The sequence below is a fragment of the Gorilla gorilla genome, chromosome 5, assembly GCF_029281585.2.
Source record: "Gorilla gorilla gorilla isolate KB3781 chromosome 5, NHGRI_mGorGor1-v2.1_pri, whole genome shotgun sequence".
Classification (NCBI taxonomy): Eukaryota; Metazoa; Chordata; class Mammalia; order Primates; family Hominidae; genus Gorilla; species Gorilla gorilla.
Genome location: NC_073229.2, coordinates 69669539 through 69693806, shown reverse-complemented (window position 1 = coordinate 69693806; position 24268 = coordinate 69669539). Strand labels below are relative to the sequence as shown.

Below are 24268 nucleotides of genomic sequence, written 5' to 3'. Positions count from 1 at the left end.
GTTCTATCATCCTCTTTTTTTCCCCAGATATTCTCACAACTTTACAGAGAATTGGGTGGCTGGAGAGCACCATATTTTAAAGGCCACTGTGGCTCTGCTCAGCAGGAGTATTACCATACAAGGAAATCTCACTAATGAGAGGGAGAAGCTGCTTGTTTCATGCCAGGAGGCCAATGCTCCAGAAGGTAGAAGAGTGTTTTGTTGGAAAGTCTAATGAGCAAAAAAGAATATTCTTACTGTCTGATGATAGATGGCATTGCTGTGGTTGACCTCTTTTAAAATAGAATAAGCCCTTAACCTTTGGATGCCCATACTTTTCTGTAGTTTTCAGAATGCTCTTGATTGTCATTTCATCCTCCTCCCTGCCCCACTGCCCAACAACCTTGTGAAAAAGATAACAAAAGACAAAAGAAATAAAATATTATTTCTCTGGGGAAAATATTTCTATTAAAAAACTAAATCTGAAGAGTTGAATTACATTTCTGGGTTCAATGTTAAAATTCCAGGCCACTTCTAAGATTCTCAGGAAAGCCATATGCCAGAGTTCTGGGCTCAGGCAGCACGTTCTTACTGATTAGACTTGTAGGGCTCCCCCATCCCCATTTTGGGATTTGTTTTCTGAGTGAACTACCACATACTTTAGGTAAGTGGTGGAAAAATTCAATTTATCTTCTAGTAGAATAGCAGGCACTGAATCACATTGATGTGCCTATTAAGCATCTATTTCAGGGATGGTTAGTTTAGTAGGTCATGTTTTGGTTTCCCAGGCTGTAGATTATGAGGCTTTCACATGTTGTGAAGACATCATTTGTCAACTTTGGTCCAGGATGGCGTGGGTGTCAAGGATGACTTCCAGGCATGAGCTCTGGATGGATGATGAGGCTATTTGCTGGGATGGGAAGAGGAGCAGGTTTTGGGGTGGGAGAGTGGCAGTCGTGAGTTTAATTTTGTATATGTCGTAACTGAGATGCCAGGTCAGCCAACTGTGTAGAGATGTCTGGTAATGTGTGGAGCCTGGAAGAAAGGTCAAAGGGAGCTGGAGTTAAAGATTTGAGTTGTGTCTAAATATAGGTGCATGTGAGTAAAATGTTGCCATGTGGTTGGGTGTGGGGAGTTGTTAGAAGTAGAGAGGCAGTTTGGCCTCACCTCCCTCCCTACAAATCATCTACTCACAAATGTGTCATTCTAAAAAGAATGTTTGGATAACAGTGGGTTCACTTCCATCAACTGCCCAACTTTATCAATTCTGCAGAATTGGGATCTACATTCTATTCAAACTTCCTTGGTATTCTGAGATCATATTTTGCCAAATATTGCATTTGATCATGCTGCCAGTGAGATCATGCTTCTAGGTTTAAGCCATTATAAATCTGTTAGCCCCAAATGGAAAACATCCTTGATTTCATCACAAATCGTAAATACAACTACAATATTCTCAAAATAAGTCATTCCTTTTCTGTGTGGGGCTGGAGTGTGGAACAAGGTAGCTGAATTTAATAACACAACGCCTGTCCATTTGAAAATCTTATGGATCAGTGGCACAAATAATCAAATTGTGATAAGGCATACAAATATAAATATCTCTTCATTCACCTCTTCTCTGGGTAATAGCAAATGACTGGATTCTGAAATTTACTGTGATATGATACAGTGTTTTATATTATTGGTGCTTCTTTGGATCATTAACATGAAAAATCTTTATTATCCATTGGAGAGATGATTTATTCTCCAGATTAGTTTGTACCACCAAATGCCATGTATCAACAGAAGGTGCCCTGGATCCTGAGGTCACAACATTTTGGTAGCAATAGTAGTTGTGTGTGTTAGGTCCAGGTGGTTTGCTGCCCTCCCTGGCATTCATAGTTGTGTGTGTTAGTTCAGGTGGTTGCTGTCCTCACTGGCATTTGTAGTTGTGTGTGTTAGGCTCAGGTTGCTGCTGTCCTCATTAGTGGCACAGCTGGGGAAGTAGGTGTTGGTGCAGGAGCTGCTCAGTTGCTTCTCTGGAGTCCTTTGCATTTCTGTGGTAGCGTTATTGCTAAGTCCCCAAACCATAAAACAGCACAGTAATGGGGAAACCTCACTGGACAGCTTAAGATTAAAAAGTGCTGTTATTATATTCAGTGCTAACATGTCTTTCCTACAATTATCAACCACAAGAAGGTCATTTTATTGCACATTTCCTCCAGAGGATCTTTTAGATCGAAATAAGCATCTATTTAGGTTGGGTTTGTGGGTTATAGTCTGACTCTTTGTGACAGTAATTAAGGTGATTGATTTGGGAGTTTCTCGAAAAAATAGAATGAAGGCAACATCATGTCCTGTTTATCAGATCTTTTAATTAATAATCTACAGAGGAGAATCAAAGAAAAGGGGAAATAAGATTATTAAATGAAATAAACAGTAATGGTTTTTCCTTGGTGCTGACAGTACCTTTCAAACTGGGAGATTTGTCTGGAAGCATGTTCTACATGCTTTAGGTTCTCTTTATTTTGCGTTTCAGGTAATCTGCAGCACTGTTTGTATTCCATGAGTGAGAAGATGCTAGGATCCAGGGATATGGGAGCCAGAGTGATCGTTCAGTCCTTCCCAGAAGAGCCCAGCCAGGTCCAGTTGAAGGGAGTGCAGTTTCAAGTCTTGGGGCAAGCCTTCCATAAGCATCTGAGCTCACTCACTCTGGTGGGAGCTATGAGAGGTAAGGGGGTCCGGACCTAGGACCTTCTCATGTTTCTTTCTCCCATGTTTAAGGCACTACATGCATGGTGGAATGACAGATGATATGTGGGATTTGAGGGATTTAGAGATGGATAATTGTTATATTCTAGGTCTATGGTTCCCAAACTTTAGTATGCCTAAACAAATCACTTGTGGAGCTTATTAAAATTCAGAGTTATAGACCTTACCCCAACAAATTCTGGTCTAAGGTAGGCTTAGGAATGTGTATTTTAAATACAAACCTTTTGATTCTGGAACAGGCAGTCCAAGGAGTCCACTTTGAGAACTATCACTATAATACAGCACACAAGAGTGAACCACACAATCCTGTGTTTTGAATTCTGTCTCTACCACTTACTAGCTTTGTGACTACAGGTGAATTGGCATTACATTATCAACACTGTGGGAGTCCAGGCACTTCTATGTAAAGTTGTCCTAAATCAGAGGAATCTTTTGCCTGGGGAAAAGAGGGGGAATGGGCTGAAACCCAGGTGCTTTTTCTGGAAATGAGGAGCAGTTACATGTGCAGATCTTGGCCAGACATGAAGATATAAGAAGGGAGCAGGAAACATCAAATTCAGGTGAGAACAACTAGGCGAAAAACAAGATCAGAATCAGGAAAACAGAATATGACCAAATGCACTGATAAAAGTTCTAAAATAAAAGTTGAATGTAGGAACATCCAGGGCAAAAACTCCTTACCAAAAGCTGATATGCAGAGAATCACAGAATGGGGGTGCAGATGCCAAGTCAGGAGGACAGCAGCTCCATTTCTGAGTAATCCTCCCCATTCATCAGCACTTTCAACACCCACACATTCAAGCTTTGGCTTCTTTAAAGAGGCTGTGCCCCAGGGGTTCAGAGGTTGATGCCTGACAAAGGACATCAGGGCATACTTTGTGGTTCAGGTGGCTTTTGAGAGATGCTGGGATTCTAACAGGTAATTGCAGAGTAATCCTTGAGGTCATTGAGGGCAGGATTCTGAACTGCCAGAAGCAACATTTTCCTTCATTTCAAATTATCTGCATGCTAAGGAAGTCTATTTCTTCTAATTTTTCCAATCTTTTTAAATTTATTTGAGTCATTTCAGAGGATGGCTCCGCATATGGCCTCTCCGCTAGTGCTTCGGATTGATTAGTATCTTTATTTCCTTCTCTCTGGTTCTTTGGTCAGCTGTGTATAGTACTGCAGAATATTTGACATGCGGCCAATTCAGTAAAAAAGAGGGTAGCTGTCACAAATAAGTTATCAATTGAACATAATCAAAGCCCTTCCTTGATCAAATTTTACCTAACCTATCTCTCCCACCTCTGTTTCAATCAGAGTAGCTGCACACTCATCTATTTTTATAGATATTTTATATTTTAGGTTTTATTTGAAAAAGAGTTCAGTGCTTAAAAAATAAAAGTTTGAAAATTACTGCATTAATACATTTATTACCTTTAAATCCCTGTTAAAATGCAGAGGATAGAAACTTTTGGAATGCTCATTAAGGAATCTTTTATTGTTTAACACCCTGAAGCCCCTCATGTCCTACGCAGCTAATTACTCCCAGCTACCAGAGTTAGAAAGCACTGGGATCTTTGAACAGTACTTTTTAAAAATTTTAATTTAATTTAAGTTCTAGGGTACATGTGCAGGATGTGCAGGTTTGTTACACAGGTAAATGTTGCACAGTACTTTTTAAAGGTTCACCAATCCCAGTATTCCGCTGATAAGAGCTACACAAACACATAAATACTTACTGGTTGTTCACATGGTCAGGCCTATGCTGTTTGGGTGATATGGTGAAGATTCTGTGCACCGTGGGCAGTGTTTTCTACAGAAGTAGATATGGATGGGTTAATTTATCGGGGTGGATCCTTGATGAGCAATGTGAGGGCACCTAGTAGTAGGAGAGCTGAGATTGAGGGGAATGTGGAGATCCAGTGTTGATAGTGATGTTAAAGTTGAGAATTTTTTGGATAGTCCCAATTGTAAAAGTCAAATTATTCTGTAAACTAAAGTAACTTTTCTAATATCCCAACACTTGGCATCTGTATCTTTCTCACTACCTAGTAATAATACAAAGCTCCCTTTTTAGGATTTATAGTTTAATTATTCAAATAATGGATTTTTATTATTTTAATGTCAGTTTCCTCCATCAGAATGCAAATACATGAATGCAGAGGTTACTTAGTTTCATTCATCTTTATGTTTCCAGCACAATGCAATGCACAATTCCTGAAACATATAGTTGATACTCAGTAATTGTGTATTCATTGACTCATCTAGGCCTCGTAACCAGATCTGGGGATCACAGAATATGCCTATGGAACCAGTGTAATGATTTTCCTAATTGTCAATTTTTTAGCATAGTAGAGGATAGCTTCCTCTTTAGTTGTATAAACCTATCCAGTTCGAATGTGAGAGTCATGATCCTCAGGCCAACCTTTGACCTTGCTTACAGTTAGGAATGAGTCTCTGGCTATCTTGGGCCAAGAATATTATTGCCTGATAAATTATAAATATTAATTCACAGCTCCAGGTTTCAAAGATCAAGGCTGGCCCATAAGCAGTGCTCTTCACGTTATCCTTAACTTCTCATCTGCTGTATTATGATGAAAGCTGATACTAAAGATGATAGCCAGTTGGAAATCTTGACAGCCATGAGTTCTTTTATTGTTTAGACATACTTTGTCTTTCTCAGATTTTTTTTTTTTTTTCTAACACTTGATTGTTGAATTTCGCCCTTTTTATTATTGAGGCCCATTGGTTTGAGTTACCCATTCTCTTGATTTGATTGCTGCTTCTAACTTCTTATCTCCTGAGTTTCATTATTGTGTGGGAGAATGTCTTTAGCTATAGTGTAGGTTGCTCTAAATATGGTCAACAGAATCTCAGGAGCCATATCTAATTTTTACTTTACTCTTTCCTATTCAGAGTCTTTCATACAGGGCTGCACAGTGAGGAACTCCTTCAGTAGAGGCCTCAGCATGTGCGGGACCTTGGGCCTGAAGGTGGACAGTAATGTATTCTACAATATTTTAGGTCATGCACTGCTAGTTGGTAAGTAAAACAAGCTTGTTTAATTTCTGCATTCTTGTGTAGGACACAGTTTTTCACAATGAATTCTCGCCAAATTTCTAATTCCTAATTTATAAAAATATTAGCCTTATGATCACTAGAAATGGGCTACAGTAAAACATTCTAAATTTAAATGTAGTCATCACTGATTGGCTTACTAAACTTTACCTATAGGATACTGATCTTTTAAAGGTTAGTTCAGGTTAATAAGTGTATAATGGGAAGTTTTAAAGTTTACTACCAGTAATTTTCACAATAATTCTAAGTCACATACGTATGTCTTTGTATAGTGTTACAGACTGTCAAACTTGGATGTTGGCCAAGGATTTAAAAATCTGGAATTCTCTTCTTAATAGAATTCAAGCTCCTGTGGCTTGCTGAAGAAGCCCATGTTTCAGAATCTTCAACTGATCAACCGTATCTACTTCTGTTTCCTAAAGTTCATTCCCCTTGCAAAACTCAGAATTATCCTTAAAAATCTCAGATTGCATCATATCACTTCTCTCCTTTGAGATTCTTATTGCTTTTAAAATAGAATCCCAAACTTTTCACCAGACTTAAAAGATCTCTTCAGTGATTTTGTCTCTGTTAACTTCTGTAAACTTGTCTTGTTCTTTTTCTCTTTCTCTATACTCTAGTGACACTAAAATATTTTATTTTAGTTCCTTCCAAAGACCACACTTTTTCCTTCCTCAGGGTCTTTGCACAAGCTCTCTGGCTCTGTTCATGCCACTTACTCTTCTCTTGCAACATTCTCTCTCCCAGACAAGTCCTTCTGTTTAAGCTGTTTAAGCACCAATCAGTACTTCTTGATTTAAAATTATATACCACATTTCTGGTCATCTGATTAATGTCTTTATACCACCGGATTTCTTGAGGACATTGTCTCCTGAACACTTAGCATATTAACTAGTGCATTGTAGATCTATTAGTTGAAAGAAATGAATGAATTAAGAAACAAAGGGTCTCCAGTTTTATCAGAATAAAAAAGTAAATCAGAGGTTTTCACTGAAAGAAAGAATATAACTGTATTTGTTAAATACCGTTTGATATTTGATTCTACAGTATCATCAGTGGGAAAAATACATGTTTCATTTAAGAACAATCTGTTGAGATAAAAGCTATAAAAGTTCTATCCTGAGATGGAAACTGTCTAGTGAGAAAATATGAATCAGATACATTTGCTTTAAAACATACTCTAGCTCTAAAAGACAAAAAACTAAGGGTAACTGAGGTGATAAGGTGCAGAAAAATCTTTTGATTAGAAAAGGACAGCCACAGGGAAGTCAACTAACAGATGTAGGATTGACTTTGTTTGTTCCTATGTTTGTCCGTGCAAGGGAAAAGGTGAAACATCAAGGAGAAATTGAGAAAGGTATCCTAACAGTATTACCTTAGCAGAAAACAATTATGTGGAATAGATATTAACTATGCAAGGAAGAAAACCTGTAGGAGGAATTTAGCCTTTAGTGCTTGAATGTTGTGAATTATAAGCTTTTGATATCTATTGTATTACAAGTGAGGGAATTAAAATTTTTGTTTATTGATGTGTGGTAGGTAAAGCACTCAATCTCACACATAACAAGTATGCAAACCCAGACCCATGAAATGGCATGAGGAAGCCTAGATACTTAAAGACTTTGTAATGAAGGGTTCTTTGGGGCAGCTCTTTATTGATAGCCCTTAAGTGACTAATTTCTCTATTAGCATGGCCCATGCTTGCTCTTCTATTCCAACCTCAGTGGTTTGGGTGAGAAGGTCCTAGATGTTGTCCATCCTGTTCCTACAGGACATTTCAGATCTTCCAAGGGAAGGTGAGGGCATGCAGATAGCAGGTGGCCAGTTTGAACAGCTAGGAATGGGGTTGGTGTTGACACAGGATATGTGGCACTTAACAGTGGAGATAGTCACTTAGACTCCTCCTCAAAAGTAAAACAGATCTATTTTTCTGTTCTTTTTATTCAAAATGAACTTCTGATTCCTGCTACTCTAGAACTGAAGAGTACATAAGATCTGTATCTCTTTCCCTGATTTACAGATAAAAACACAAAAACAAAATCAAAACAACCCACACCCAAAGAAGTAGTGTTGCAGCATCTCTTGTTTTCCTAAGTGACATAAAATATACTCAAGTAATGGGGTCTTTTGTTCTCAGGGACATGCATGGAGATGAGATATATCTCCTGGGAGGCAATTCATGGAAGGAAAGATGGTAAATATGTAAATTGATTTTAAATCTATTACAGTGTATTTAAAATTGTCATATATTTTATAGACAAGCCTGATGGCAAAATGTTAAGTCTCTTAAGTTTATTGTGCATACTAAATATTTTCTAAATATATATATATATATATGAAATGCATTATGTGAACTCTGATGTGTATTAGTAGAATCAAGGGTGTTGAGTTGAGTACATTTTAATTATGTTTGTGGATCCCCTGGGTTTGTTGAAACATTAGACTGGTCAGGACATGGAAATATAATAAGAAACAACGTGATCATCCGGGTTTCTGGTGCCGAGGGACTCTCCAATCCTGAAATGTTGACACCATCTGGCATCTATATCTGCAGTCCCACCAATGTTATAGAGGTAAGATCTTCAGCTCTACCAGGAAGACCAGAACTGAGAGGGCATAAAGTTCTTTCTCAATCAGGGGTGTCCAGCCTTTTGGCTTCCCTGGGCCACATTGGAAGAATAATTGCCATTGGAAGAATTGGGTCACACATAAAATGCACTAACGCTAATGACAGCTGATGAGCTGAAAAAAAATTGTAAAACAAATCTCATAATGTGTTAAGAAAGTTGATGAATTTGTGTTTGGCCACAGTCAAAGCCATCTTGGGCTGCATGCGACCTGTGGGCTGCCAGTTGGACAAGCTTGCTCCAAAAGTTCCTTAAGGTGGCAGCGTTAGTGGTGGTGTGGTATGAAATGTTTACTTGCTGCATATTAGTATCAAGAAAATAATTTATAATTTTGCATTAAACAAGTGCTTTAGGATGAATGTAAGCATTCCTCTCAGGATTTCTGGAAACACTTTTTTGAAGCAATAGGTAATGGAGCAAAACAAAGTAGATATTGATCGTTTCCTGGTCATTTAGGTAATGCAAACTAAAATATCTCCCTGAACTACCCACTCTGGGTGCTGATTTTTGTCTCACTTGATTCCAATACCAATTTCTTTTTAAACCTTCACTATCTTACTATGTTAATGTGGCCATATTTTGTCCTTTAAGAGTGTTCAAAACTGAGACGTGAGGTGTATAAGGTCATGTCAGATTCCAGGAGGATGAAGTCCACTTCAATAACCTTGATTTTTAAAATCCCATTATTTAGTACAACTTAACATTGGTTTCCCTTGGCACGTTTCTGTTTAAACATTTAAGAAATTAATTTTTTAGGGGACAATGTAGCTGTAGACCTGAGTGAACAAGTGCATCAGAGTAGTGGCAAGCCATTTCATTTCCCCTTTTCTAATTATTTTATCCCATGGATCTTCTATCAAAGGAGTTAAGGGCCTCACTCTTTCAGGAAACTCCTCTGAGCATCCACTATGTCATTATGCTGAGTTTCTAAGGAATTCAGAGGATGAGCTTCTTTCTCACTGATCATCTGTTTTTAATTACCTTCAGCTGAATAACCCCTAGTAAAAGTAGTGGTTATCTCTTCAACCATCCTTAGATTCTTAATTATGTTTGTTCCAAGCACAGCACTTACACACCATTTTAGGTGCCTAATGGGAGTGGCTAATATGCCAGTAAGCAAAGGAAGCAGAACTACACGGACTGTAGGAACCCAGATCCCAGATCCAGGACGGCTGGAGCTGCATTTAACTTGTTGGCCACTACAGGCCAAAAATCCTAATGATAATTAGGATTTTTTTGTTGTTATTTTAAACTTTTAATTTTAAAATAATTTCAGACTTACAAGAAGCTGCGTAAATAAAAGAGTTCGTATGTGCCCTTTCTATGTCTGCAAGCTTTTGGGCTTAAGAAACCATGTTTTTGTGTACTTTTCTGGGTAGCATAATGTTGACTACATCAAATGCCTAGAGGAAAGTAAACCCTCAGGGTTGTCCAGCTCACCCTGCTGTGTGAAGCTGGAATGTCCTTGTCTCACTGGGTAGTATGTGGTCTGCTGGAGAGGAGTGCTGGCCACTGGCTGACAAGAAGAAGGGTTGAGCTGGCTGCATGTGCAGAGAACCAGAGGGTAATCTGAAAAGCTGTGGGTTGTGTGAGCCTTTGCAAAATGACCTGTAGAATAATACCCAGTCAGCAATGGAAAAATTGAGTCTGCAACTAGCTGCTTACTCTCCCTCCAATGCTTTCCATTTCCCTTCATTTACTTTCTTACTCTTGTATCTGCTTTACAAAATTAGAAAAAAAATACAGTGCATATGTTTTGAGAATGGAGTTTTAGGTTAAACTGGTAATGTAGATTCATTAGGTATATTCCTGACATATTCATCCTAGGTGACCTTAAAGTTCTTTTTTTTTTTTTTTAAGTTTTTTTTTCTTTTATTATTATACTTTAAGTTTTAGGGTACATGAGCACATTGTGCAGGTTAGTTACACATGTATACATGTGCCATGCTGGTGCGCTGCACCCACTAACTTGTCATCTAGCATTAGGTATATCTCCCAATGCTATTCCTCCCCCCTCCCCCCACCCCACAACAGTCCCCAGAATGTGATGTTCCCCTCCCTGTGTCCATGTGATCTCATTGTTCAATTCCCACCTATGAGTGAGAATATGCGGTGTTTGGTTTTTTGTTCTTGTGATAGTTTACTAAGAATGATGATTTCCAATTTCATCCATGTCCCTACAAAGGACATGAACTCATCATTTTTTATGGCTGCATAGTATTCCATGGTGTATATGTGCCACGTTTTCTTAATCCAGTCTATCATTGTTGGACATTTGGGTTGGTTCCAAGTCTTTGCTATTGTGAATAATGCCGCAATAAACATACGTGTGCATGTGTCTTTATACCAGCATGATTTACAGTCCTTTGGGTATATACCCAGTAATGGGATGGCTGGGCCAAATGGTATTTCCAGTTCTAGATCCCTGAGGAGTCGCCACACTGACTTCCACAATGGTTGAACTAGTTTACAGTCCCACCAACAGTGTAAAATTGTTCCTATTTCTCCACATCCTCTCCAGCACCTGTTGTTTCCTGACTTTTTAATGATTGCCATTCTAACTGGTGTGAGATGGTATCTCATTGTGGTTTTGGTTTGCATTTCTCTGATGGCCAGTGATGATGAGCATTTTTTCATGTGTTTTTTGGCTGCATAAATGTCTTCTTTTGAGAAGTGTCTGTTCATATCCTTCGCCCACTTTTTGATGGGGTTGTTTGTCTTTTTCTTGTAAATTTGTTTGAGTTCATTGTAGATTCTGGATATTAGCCCTTTGTCAGATGAGTAGGTTGCGAAAATTTTCTCCCATTTTGTAGGTTGCTTGTTCACTCTGATGGTAGTTTCTTTTGCTGTGCAGAAGCTCTTTAGTTTAATTAGATCCCATTTGTCAATTTTGTCTTTTGTTGCCATTGCTTTTGATGTTTTAGACATGAAGTCCTTGCCCATGCCTATGTCCTGAATGGTAATGCCTAGGTTTTCTTCTAGGGTTTTTATGGTTTTACGTCTAACGTTTAAGTCTTTAATCCATCTTGAATTGATTTTTGAATAAGGTGTAAGGGAGGGATCCAGTTTCAGCTTTCTACATATGGCTAGCCAATTTTCCCAGCACCATTTATTAAATAGGGAATCCTTTCCCCATTGCTTGTTTTTCTCAGGTTTGTCAAAGATCAGATAGTTGTAGATATGCGGCGTTATTTCTGAGGGCTCTGTTCTGTTCCATTGATCTATATCTCTGTTTTGGTACCAGTACCATGCTGTTTTGGTTACTGTAGCCTTGTAGTATAGTTTGAAGTCAGGTAGTGTGATGCCTCCAGCTTTGTTCTTTTGGCTTAGGATTGACTTGGTGATGCGGGCTCTTTTTTGGTTCCATATGAACTTTAAAGTAGTTTTTTCCAATTCTGTGAAGAAAGTCATTGGTAGCTTGATGGGGATGGCATTGAATCTGTAAATTACCTTGGGCAGTATGGCCATTTTCACGATATTGATTCTTCCTACCCATGAGCATGGAATGTTCTTCCATTTGTTTGTATCCTCTTTGATTTCCTTGAGCAGTGGTTTGTAGTTCTCCTTGAAGTGGTCCTTCACATCCCTTGTAAGTTGGATTCCTAGGTATTGTATTCTCTTTGAAGCAATTGTGAATGGGAGTTCACTCATGATTTGGCTCTCTGTTTGTCTGTTGTTGGTGTATAAGAATGCTTGTGATTTTTGTACATTGATTTTGTATCCTGAGACTTTGCTGAAGTTGCTTATCAGCTTAAGGAGATTTTGGGCTGAGACAGTGGGGTTTTCTAGATGTACAATCATGTCGTCTGCAAACAGGGACAATTTTACTTCCTCTTTTCCTAATTGAATACCCTTTATTTCCTTCTCCTGCCTAACTGCCCTGGCCAGAACTTCCAACACTATGTTGAATAGGAGTGGTGAGAGAGGGCATCCCTGTCTTGTGCCAGTTTTCAAAGGGAATGCTTCCAGTTTTTGCCCATTCAGTATGATATTGGCTGTGGATTTGTCATAGATAGCTCTTATTATTTTGAAATACGTCCCATCAATACCTAATTTATTGAGAGTTTTTAGCATGTTGTTGAATTTTGTCAAAGGCCTTTTCTGCATCTATTGAGATAATCATGCGGTTTTTGTCTTTGGCTCTGTTTATATGCTGGATTACATTTATTGATTTGCGTATATTGAACCAGCCTTGCATCCCAGGGATGAAGCCCACTTGATCATGGTGGATAAGCTTTTTGATGTGCTGCTGGATTCGTTTTGCCAGTATTTTATTGAGGATTTTTGCATCAATGTTCATCAAGGATATTGGTCTAAAATTCTCTTTTTTGGTTGTGTCTCTGCCCGGCTTTGGTATCAGAATGATGCTGGCCTCATAAAATGAGTTAGGGAGGATTCCCTCTTTTTCTATTGATTGGAATAGTTTCAGAAGGAATGGTACCAGTTCCTCCTTGTACCTCTGGTAGAATTCGGCTGTGAATCCATCTGGTCCTGGACTCTTTTTGGTTGGTAAGCTATTGATTATTGCCACAATTTCAGCTCCTGTTATTGGTCTATTCAGAGATTCAACTTCTTCCTGGTTTAGTCTTGGGAGAGTGTATGTGTCGAGGAATTTATCCATTTCTTCTAGATTTCCTAGTTTATTTGCATAGAGGTGTTTGTAGTATTCTCTGATGGTAGTTTGTATTTCTGTGGGATCGGTGGTGATATCCCCTTTATCATTTTTTATTGAGTCTATTTGATTTTTCTCTCTTTTTTTCTTTATTAGTCTTGCTAGCGGTCTGTCTATTTTGTTGATCCTTTCAAAAAACCAGCTCCTGGATTCATTAATTTTTTGAAGGGTTTTTTGTGTTTCTATTTCCTTCAGTTCTGCTCTGATTTTAGTTATTTCTTGCCTTCTGCTAGCTTTTGAATGTGTTTGCTCTTGCTTTTCTAGTTCTTTTAATTGTGATGTTAGGGTGTCAATTTTGGATCTTTCCTGCTTTCTCTTGTGGGCATTTAGTGCTATAAATTTCCCTCTACACACTGCTTTGAATGCATCCCAGAGATTCTGGTATGTTGTGTCTTTGTTCTCGTTGTTTTCCAAGAACATGTTTATTTCTGCCTTCATTTCATTATGTACCCAGTAGTCATTCAGGAGCAGGTTGTTCAGTTTCCATGTAGTTGAGTGGTTTTGAGTGAGATTCTTAATCCTGAGTTCTAGTTTGCTTGCACTGTGGTCTGAGAGACAGTTTGTTATAATTTCTGTTCTTTTACATTTGCTGAGGAGAGCTTTACTTCCAAGTATGTGGTCAATTTTGGAATAGGTGTGGTGTGGTGCTGAAAAAAATGTATATTCTGTTGATTTGCGGTGGAGAGTTCTGTAGATGTCTATTAGGTCTGCTTGGTGCAGAGCTGAGTTCAATTCCTGGGTATCCTTGTTGACTTTCTGTCTCACTGATCTGTCTAATGTTGACAGTGGGGTGTTAAAGTCTCCCATTATTAATGTGTGGGAGTCTAAGTCTCTTTGTAGGTCACTCAGGACTTGCTTTATGAATCTGGGTGCTCCTGTGTTGGGTGCATATATATTTAGGATAGTTAGCTCTTCTTGTTGAATTGATCCCTTTACCATTATGTAATGGCCTTCTTTGTCTCTTTTGATCTTTGTTGGTTTAAAGTCTGTTTTATCAGAGACTAGGATTGCAACCCCTGCCTTTTTTTGTTTTCCATTTGCTTGGTAGATCTTCCTCCATCCCTTTATTTTGAGCCTATGTGTGTCTCTGCACATGAGATGGGTTTCCTGAATACAGCACACTGATGGGTCTTGACTCTTTATCCAATTTGCCAGTCTGTGTCTTTTAATTGGAGCATTTAGTCCATTTACATTTAAAGTTAATATTGTTATGTGTGAATTTGATCCTGTCATTATGATGTTAGCTGGTTATTTTGCTCGTTAGTTGATGCAGTTTCTTCCTAGTCTCGATGGTCTTTACATTTTGGCATGATTTTGCAGCGGCTGGTACTGATTGTTCCTTTCCATGTTTAGCACTTCCTTCTGGCGCTCTTTTAGGGCATGCCTGGTGGTGACAAAATCTCTCAGCATTTGCTTGTCTGTAAAGGATTTTATTTCTCCTTCACTTATGAAGCTTAGTTTGGCTGGATATGAAATTCTGGGTTGAAAATTCTTTCCTTTAAGAATGTTGAATATTGGCCCCCACTCTCTTCTGGCTTGTAGGGTTTCTGCCGAGAGATCCGCTGTTAGTCTGATGGGCTTCCCTTTGAGGGTAATCCGACCTTTCTCTCTGGCTGCCCTTAACATTTTTTTTGCTTCGTTTCAACTTTGGTGAATCTGACAGTTATGTGTCTTGGAGTTGCTCTTCTCGATGAATATCTTTGTGGCATTCTCTCTATTTCCTGAATCTGAATGTTGGCCTGCCTTTCTAGATTGGGGAAGTTCTCCTGGATAATATCCTGCAGAGAGTTTTCCAACTTGGTTCCATTCTCCCCATCACTTTCAGGTATACCAATCAGACGTAGATTTGGTCTTTTCACATAGTCCCATATTTCTTGGAGGCTTTGCTCATTTCTTTTTATTCTTTTTTCTCTAAACTTCCCTTCTCGCTTCATTTCATTCATTTCATCTTCCATCGCTGATACCCTTTCTTCCAGTTGATCGCATTGGCTCCTGAGGCTTCTGCATTCTTCACGTAGTTCTCGAGCCTTGGTTTTCAGCTCCATCAGCTGCTTTAAGCACTTCTCTGTATTGGTTATTCTAGTTATACATTCTTCTAAATTTTTTTCAAAGTTTTCAACTTCTTTGCCTTTGGTTTGAATGTCCTCCCGTAGCTTGGAGTAATTTGATCGTCTGAAGCCTTCTTCTCTCAGCTCGTCAAAGTCATTCTCCATCCAGCTTTGTTCCGTTGCTGGTGAGGAACTGCATTCCTCTGGAGGAGGAGAGGCGCTCTGCTTTTTAGAGTTTCCAGTTTTTCTGTCCTGTTTTTTCCCCATCTTTGTGGTTTTATCTACTTTTGGTCTTTGATGATGGTGATGTACAGATGGGTTTTTGGTGTGGATGTCCTTTCTGTTTGTTAGTTTTCCTTCTAACAGAGAGGACCCTCAGCTGCAGGTCTGTTGGAGTACCCTGCCGTGTGAGGTGTCAGTGTGCCCCTGTTGGGGGGTGCCTCCCAGTTAGGCTGCTCAGAGGTCAGGGGTCAGTCACCCACTTGAGGAGGCAGTCTGCCCCTTCTCAGATCTCCAGCTGCATACTGGGAGAACCACTGCTCTCTTCAAAGCTGTCAGACAGGGACATTTAAGTCTGCAGAGGTTACTGCTGTCTGTTTGTTTGTCTGTGCCCTGCCCCCAGAGGTGGAGCCTACAGTGGCAGGCAGGCCTCCTTGAGCTGTGGTGGGCTCCACCCAGTTCGAGCTTCCCGGCTGCTTTGTTTACCTAAGCGAGCCTGGGCAATGGCGGGCGCCCCTCCCCCAGCCTCGCTGCCGCCTTGCAGTTTGATCTCAGCCTGCTGTGCTAGCAATCAGCCAGACTCTGTGGGCATAGGACCCTCCGAGCCAGGTGCGGGATATAATCTTGTGGTGCGCCGTTTTTTAAGCCCGTCAGAAAAGCGCAGTATTCGGGTGGGAGTGACCCGATTTTCCAGGTGCCGTCCGTCACCCGTTTCTTTGACTAGGAAAGGGAACTCCCTGACCCCTTGCGCTTCCCGAATGAGGCAATGCCTCGCCCTGCTTCGGCTCGCACAAGGTGTGTGCATCCACTGACCTGTGCCCACTGTCTGGCACTCCCTAGTGAGATGAACCCGGTACCTCAGATGGAAATGCAGAAATCACCTGTCTTCTGCGTTGCTCACGCTGGGAGCTGTAGACCGGAGCTGTTCCTATTCGGCCATCTTAGCTCCTCCGGTGACCTTAAAGTTCTAATTCTATTTTCATTAGCCTTTAGACACTAGCACAATTTCTAAAACATGGTAGTTGCTCAAAAAAATGTATTTAATATAACAAATGAAGGTATAAACCTATAACCAAATTATGTGGGTGAAGAAAAAGGAAAGTAAAGAACAAATTTCAAAGTTCTAAAATCATTTTGATGACTGAAAAATAAGTTTAGTCAGTGGAAGCATTTAGATTCTGTTGGGCTATCAGCATTAAATCTTGCAAAGTCTGGTCCAGTTTTTCAGTTGTGCCATTGGCTTTCTGTTATTCAGTCTTTTTTGCATTCTATTGTCTGTGATGTGCTATTACTTAAAGACATAGGTGATAACTGGGCATACGTGAAAAAAACCTATGTTCCCTAGGCGAGTCTCAAACTCTTGGTCTCAAGTGATCTCCCCACTTTGGCTTCCCAAAGGATTGGGATTACAGGTGTGAGCCACCATTCTTGGCCGAGTTAGTGTTAATTGTGTCCTGTATGGATGATATACAGAGTACTTTGAAGAACATATTTTAGAAATATACCTTTATTCCAAAGGGATAATAAGGAGGCTTCCACAATAACAAGGTGTGTGTGTATGTATGTGCATGGATTTGTGTGTATGTGTATAATATGTGGAACTGAAAGAGATGTGATAGAAAATTGTGATTAATTAGTATTTTTCTTTGTTGTTATTTTAAACTTTTAATTTTAAAATAATTTCAGATTTACGAAAAGCTGCATAAATAAGAGAATTCCTATGTGCTCTTCATCTAGCTCCCTCCAATGATAACGTAACCATAACCATAGTCATGGAGCTGTACCAAGGCCAGGACATTGACATTGGTATGATAGTATTAATTAAACAAATGCATTTATTTAGCCTTGAAGAAGATGGCCTAATCTTCATGTCTGGGCAACCAACTCTGAAAGCCTAAACTCTCTCTCCTCACATACCTGAGTCTGACCTTGAAATCTCTGACCTGGCGGGTAGGTAGGCAGGGGAAATGATTCCTAAGTCTGTGCAATGGTTTGTGGTTTTATATTATTCTCAAATTGCCCTGATGCAGAGCTGGGACTAAACTCTCAGCCACAACATAAGGAATTCAGCTGGGCTTGCAGTCAGTCACCTTGGTAGTTCACTTACATTCAACCTGGCATGATGCAAGTAAATTTCAAATATGATATTCTTTTTTAGTTTTGATAGCCACAGGTGGTCTGCTTCTCTCCCTGCCCAGCCTGCAGCTGAGGTGAGTCCAGGGCAGTTTCACTGAGAAGCAAAACCTGAGCTTTGTACCTTCTTGCCAGTGAGGACCCATGAGTGATAAGTGCTTGAGTCTCCAGGGGCCTGTGGCATTCCCTGGTACATTTCTTAAATAGGTGTTTGCCATGCTTTCCAAAAGCAAGTTGGTGGTGGTTCTTTTGTGTATCACCTGTAGCTTCTTAGAGCGCTTCACCCTCAGGCTGTCTTCCTTCAGCAGCTCCAGCTCCGGAGTCTAGGACTCCTTTGACAGGAGCTCCTTGTTATCTGTCAAGAGGCTGCATCTTTCCAGAAGACATAACCTGTGTGAATCTGTTCTCATTCTCTCTGGTTGGGAAGTCTTTGCTCTCAAACAGCAAGGGACTCTTCACTTCCAGAGCTCAGAGTCTCCCATGTTTATATAGGTGTTGGAAATTTCCTATAACCAGACCCCTGTTTAGGATAGTCCGTGGAAAAACTCTGAAGAAGAGCCCTTTGGAGACATGCATTTAATTTGAGGAGAATTTGTTCTGGTTTGTGAATCAATTTTGTAAGGAATTCTGTATTTAAAGGCCCAACCTCAGTTCTCAAGCTTTCCCCACTCAATAGGTAATGCATATTTAAGAGCTGCCTGAAGGGTTAACTCGCTTTTTTTCTAGTGACTATAGATGTACACCTCAAGGAGCTGGCTTACTTGGGCAGTTAATTTCTCTCTGGAATTTCTCTTGCTTGAATGTCCATAATACATTGACTTCTGCAAAGAATTGATTTCCACACAAAATTCCCTGCTTGCCTTAAACCCTTCCCCGCAAGCTGCCAGCTGCCTGCATAAATATGTGGTTTTTTCCTCATGAATCATTTGTAGCATACACAATTGGAGTTGAGAGTAAGAAGGGCCAGGAAGGAATGCGATCTGACTGTTCAAGTGCTGCTTTTGTAAGAAAAGTGAGTCTTATCAGCTAACAGAGGACCAAAGTTGCAGTCTCCTGCCCACCTATAAATGCGCTTGGAAAGTGTTTATATGTGATCACCCAGATGTGCCATAAATGCTAATGGCACTAGGGCAGATGATTCAACAAACCCATTTATTCAGGGAAACACGTGCTTTCTGAGCATCTGTGCTGGCAAAGGTGATGAATAAGGATGCAGTCCTTGAAATATATTTTTTAAATTTAAGAATCTTTTCTTTCCTCATAAAATCTTGGTAATGAAATAGCATTTCCTTGGTAATGAAATAGAGCTGTGTGGACAAGTGAGATGATCACTTTTAGCCTCCAGTCCACATTTCTCATTGTATACTTGCAGACAAGGTGGGTGTTTAAGAAGCCCCCTTCTCTGGCCCTCGGTTCTTATGTACCTCTGACCTTTCCCAAGGCTCATGGATATAGAGAGACACACCTAGAGAAGGTGGAGTTTCACTTCCCTGGGGAAAGTTTGTGTTGTGTAATCATGACTGAGAACAACAGCTGTGGTATTTCTTTGTATATTTACAAGGGCTGAAGAGATACACTGGGCACTTATATTTGCCAACTAATAGACAGTGATTCTTCTTGAGGCCAAGAAGCAGGAGTGCATACTCTGTTTTCTAGCACAAGAGAAAAATTGAGATATCTGATTTAATGCTAGTAAATGTTTTTTTAATGGGAATGCCTGATGCCTCATCTAATGGTTTTAAATGATATCAATAGTTTCCTAGTAAAGACTATTAAAGCATTCTTATTGTAATTAACCATGTTTTCATATTTAGGCTTGTCTTTCCATCAAAATTTGGAGATGGGATACTGGAAAATGAGTGTGGGTTATTTTGCTAATATGTGACTCTAGTGTAGACTATAGACCAAGGTTTCTCAACTACGTCAATATTGACATTTTGGGCTGGGTAATTCCTTGTTGTCGAGCCTATCCTCTGTATAACAGCATCCCTGGTATCTATGCACTGAATACCAGTAGCCCTCTTCTCTCTTCTTCATCCTCCAAGTTGTTACAATAAAAAATGTATCCAGAAGCTGTTAAATGTTCCCTAGGGAACAAAGTCATCCCTGATTGACAACCACCACTCTAGACTAGGCCACCCTAAGACCACTGAAGTCTTAGAAATGGACCTGATTCTTTGAAGTCGTGTTAGCATCTTTGATAGTGATTCATCTTAATATTCAGTGATATCCAAAAGTCACTTTTGGTGAGCACCCTGTGGTAGGTGAGACATGTGATTAGAATTCTAAGTGCTTTTAGGAAATTGGAGAATTGCTCAGACTCCAAAATAATGAAGTGCAGGAGAGACTTGGCCAATTAGTCCACAAAGGAACAAAACATCCTGTAACCGAATGAAAAATGAGGAAGAAATGGCTGTCTATTTACAAATACCCAGGGTAAGAACCTTTGGGACCCACAGTGAATTGAAGCTACAGCTAAATAAACAGCCCGGGGCAATTGTGTCAGTATGTGCTGGCCTCCCTGACCAGGTCCTGGCTGCTGCCTGCTGGTCAGGCTTCTAGTTTCAGGGGGAACTCTGGCCCTGACTCACACTTCCCCCGAAACTGAAGGCCTCCAGGGGTTGAGGCATTGGTTCTTTCTGTCACACAAGGCAGGGAATTGGGCGTTATTGGGTTAAGAGCAATCTTTTTCAGTTTTCTCCCCCATACTGTCTTTGCTTGGCTGAATGTGTGTGCGTGCGTGTGTGTGTGTGTGTGTTCCTTGTGGAACATGTGGTACATTCAGGAAGGAATAGGGTCTTTAAGTTCTCTTCCTGTCAGGGGTGCCACTATATTATCACTGCCAGTGGATCACCCAGGTTCAGAGAGTTACCCTTAATAATACCTAAAGTTGGCTGGGCGTGGCGCCTCATGCCTATAATCCCAGCACTTTGGGAGGCCAAGGTGGGCGGATCACCTGAGGTCAGGAGTTTGAGACCAGCTTGACCAACATGGAGAAACCCCATTTCTACTAAAAATACAAAATTAGCCAGGCATGGTGGTGCATGCCTGTAATCCCAGCTACTCAGGAGGCTAAGGCAGGAGAATCGCTTGAATCCGGGAGGTGGAGGTTGTGGTGAGCTGAGATCGTGCCATTGCACTCCAGCCTGGGCAACAAGAGTGAAACTCCATCTCAAAAAAAGAAAACAAACAAACAAACAAACCCCAAAAACCTGAAGTTTTCCTTTCATTTGGAAATTAAAGTCAATAAAAATATTAGTCTAGAATGACTGAAGCCATAGGATGAAATGAGTTTACTTAGTCTAAGGATAAAGAAATGGAGAATAGCTACAAGTAAAAGGGTATGGAGTCCTCACTCTCAATCCATCCTTACTGAGAATGTAGTAAAACTCCCCGAGCTGTGTGAAAGGCTAGTGCAAGACCCTGTCCTTGGATGGGTCAGAACTTCCTCATTAAATTCTAACCCTTGTCTGCATGCAGTCCATAGCCCTACTGTCTGCACTGACAGTAGATGACAACTGCAGATAATCTCAGTCTTTTCATCTGTCATTGCTCAAAATTCCTGTGTCAGAAGCCAGTCCTCATCAACATGTCTGAGCCTTAATAACACTTGATCTCCATAATGCTGAAATTCCAGAACCCTCATCCTCCTTAAATGTACTCTTCAAAATGTCATGTCTTCTTCCTACTCTTGAGAAATGTCCCACACCCCTACCCATGTATCTCTCTGTGCACGCTAAGCTGTGCGTGCTTTATTCCCCATGTGGTGAGAATGAGAAGGATTTTACATTCTCTGGATTTGGGGTGTGAAAAGATCAACTCCTTAGTTAAATCTGGCCTGCAAGATGCTCTCCAGATTTGGAGAAATCAAACACTACCCCCGGTGCCTTAAGGATTAATTCACTTTTTTTTTTTTCTGGTGACTATAGATGCACACCTCTAGGAGCTGGCTTACTTGGACAGTTAATTTCTCTCTGGAATTTCCCTTGCGTGAATGTCCATGATACATTGACTTCTGCAAAGGATGTTGTTCAGTATGTTGTCTCCACTACTGGGGAGGCCACAGCAAATGCCTGTTCTGTCCGTGACCGGGTGACAAGACTTTTCTTTGTACTCTCTTGTTTATGTTTCTTCACTTGCACCCTATTATTGGGCATCCTGCCTTTGGGTCCTACCTTCATTTCTCTACTCTAGTCTCTAACTTTTCCAGACTTGGACTTGGATGGAGCTGGCTCTGACAACTATTTGCTCTGTGACTTTGGGAAAGTTACTCAACATCTCTGAGCTTCAGTTTCTTTGCTATGAAACTGTAATAATAATACAAAACTCATAAAACTACTGTAAAAATAAATGAGACTCTAAAATCCAGTACCTGGACTGTAGTGCCTTCTCTGTAGATTTTCACTATGAGTGTTATTATTCTACTCATCATTACTTAAAAAAAAAATACTTCTAAGGGGAAAAAAATCCAACATAAATATAACTTGCACTGAGCTGGGCAGTGTTTTTGCTGGGTACCTGGCAATGGATTCTCCCCCTGATTTCTAGGTCTCTATCCTCCTTCAGTTTTCAGCAGTGGCTTCCATTTGCAGTGGGTTCCCAAAGCAACTCATGGCAAAAAACTTCACCAGGAAGTGGTTTTTCTAGTGTCTCTCTCCTCTTTGAATGTCTCCTAGGAACGTTAGTAACCCTTAGCGTTACTCTCTCAATCACCTGTAGAGAAGTAGTTCTCAAAATGGGGTCAAAATATCACCTGCAGCAGACCTATCAGAGCACCTTGTGATGGCCAAGAGTAAAGAATACTGTCCCTCATCCCTTCCTCATCACCCCCCTAATAAATCAAAATATCTAAAAACCTTTGGCTAAGATACCCCCAGGTAAAGCCTGCCAGATAAAATACAGCATATTTGGTCAAATTTAAATTTCAGATAGTGTTTGGGACACACTTATACTAAAATATTTTATTTTTTATCTGAAATTTAAATTTCACTGGGCATTCTGTGTTTTTATTTGCTAAATATGACAACTCTACCAGGTTGCACACGAAAGTTTAAGAAACTGTTCCAAGGGGATGCTCACAGCGTAGTCCCCACTGAGCCCTGCATAGAGGGCTGCACTGAAGTATTGTTTTTTAAGGAAAGGCATTTAATGTCTTGTTGAGTGGCACAGTGTCATGGTCCTTATGACTCCCCATTCTCTTTACTATGACCCTAATGCCAGTGTTCAGGATGAGCTCTCCAAGCCCCACAGTTTATGTTCCCGGGATTGAGTGACTTCCAAGGAGGATACTCCAGACATTCCTTGTCTCGCACCAGCCAGGCCATGGAAAACCCCCAGGTGATCAGGATTGAATCATGTGGGAGCCTTGGAGACTCCCTTCATCCATGTAGCACAGGGCTTACACCTGAGCAGCCTATTCCTTAACTTCTGTTCTCCAGGTAGACATGGGCATCTTGGCTTTGGACAGCCACTCAGGCTGAGAGAGGTCAGATGCACGTGGGCACATAGGAAGTAGTCTCATAGCTTGATCGATTGGCCCTTTGTTCCTCCCACTAATAGCATCACTGCAGTGCAGCAGCCTGATAGGGCCCCTGATTTTTCTCAGAGTTCTTTCTCCCTGATGATAAAGAGAAGGCTTGGGATCCTTAAGATGTGAGCATGTGACACTGAGAGAACTCAGATGTGATTCAGGAAAGCAGAAATAGAAACTTTCATAGAATAGCCAACATGTTATTTACTTTGTTGCCTGTAGTTGAGGTTGCAAATTCAAATACTGCAGAGACTAGGCAGGGATCATAAATGAGTGAAACAGGAAGGGTGAGGACTGTGGAAAAATCATCCACAGTCCAAGAAGGAAGGCCCTTCTTATCTTCACCTGACCCGTGGCTACCTCACAGGAATTTGGGCTCAGAAAAGCTGAAAGTCTGAATTTTTTATTAAATCTCTTGGTTTGAACGTGTTGGAACCAAAAAAATGTGAACATTGGGTAGGCCAAAAAAAAAAAAATACATCTGTGTACAGTCTTAAACCTTTAGGAAGTCAGTTTTTTAATTTGTCTTAAGACTATGTTACATAGGGATGAACATATTGTAGGTACTTCATTGAATTTATAAAGATAACCTCATTGTGTTCAGTTTGATCAGAATTAGATCCCCAAACTCGTATGGTCCAAGAGAGAGAAGTCAGATTTTAAATGAACACATAAAATACATGAAATTATTTAGATAGTAAGACCTATAAAGAAATATCAAGGTGACTTAATAGTCTATTCAGGACAAGAGCACTTTGAAGAGATTTGAGCTGTAGTTGTACTCAGTCACCCTGTCTTGGTACTAAGTCATGACTGGTCCAATCATGTGGCCTTCAGCCAATAGACAAATCATTGAGTTGTTCAAAAAGCCAGAGAGAACACATTGTGTAGGCTTGACTTCAAGGTACACCTTTGCCTTGGAGAGCCACCATATACTCTTGCATTCACCAAAGAGTAGAATTTTAGATGTCATGAGTAAACTCACTGTGGGAGCTTAGAAAGAGGCTTGAACATGAGATACCAGTTATTAAGATGGGCAAATTGCAGTCTAGTTGAGCTGGCTGGAGGAAGAAGAATGACAATATTTTTATTAGTTCATTCTTGCATTGCTATAAAGAAATACCTGAGGCTGGGTAACTTATAAAGAAAGGAGGTTTAATTGGCTCATGGTTCTGCAGGCTATACAGGAAACATGGAAGCATCAATTTCTGGGGAGGTCTCAGGTCTCAGAGAGCCTTTACTC

General features: G+C 40.2%; 1 protein-coding gene across 1 annotated transcript in view; it reads left to right on the top strand.

Annotated features, from left to right (window-relative positions):
- Nucleotides 1-24268, top strand: part of PKHD1 (PKHD1 ciliary IPT domain containing fibrocystin/polyductin) — a 460859-nt gene that overhangs the window by 176380 nt on the left and 260211 nt on the right. Inside the window, exons 38-42 of the mRNA XM_031012474.3 lie at nt 28-185; nt 2501-2692; nt 5635-5760; nt 7934-7990; nt 8239-8369. Of these exons, the coding sequence (XP_030868334.2) occupies nt 28-185; nt 2501-2692; nt 5635-5760; nt 7934-7990; nt 8239-8369 (664 nt within the window). The remainder of the gene's footprint in view (nt 1-27; nt 186-2500; nt 2693-5634; nt 5761-7933; nt 7991-8238; nt 8370-24268) is intronic.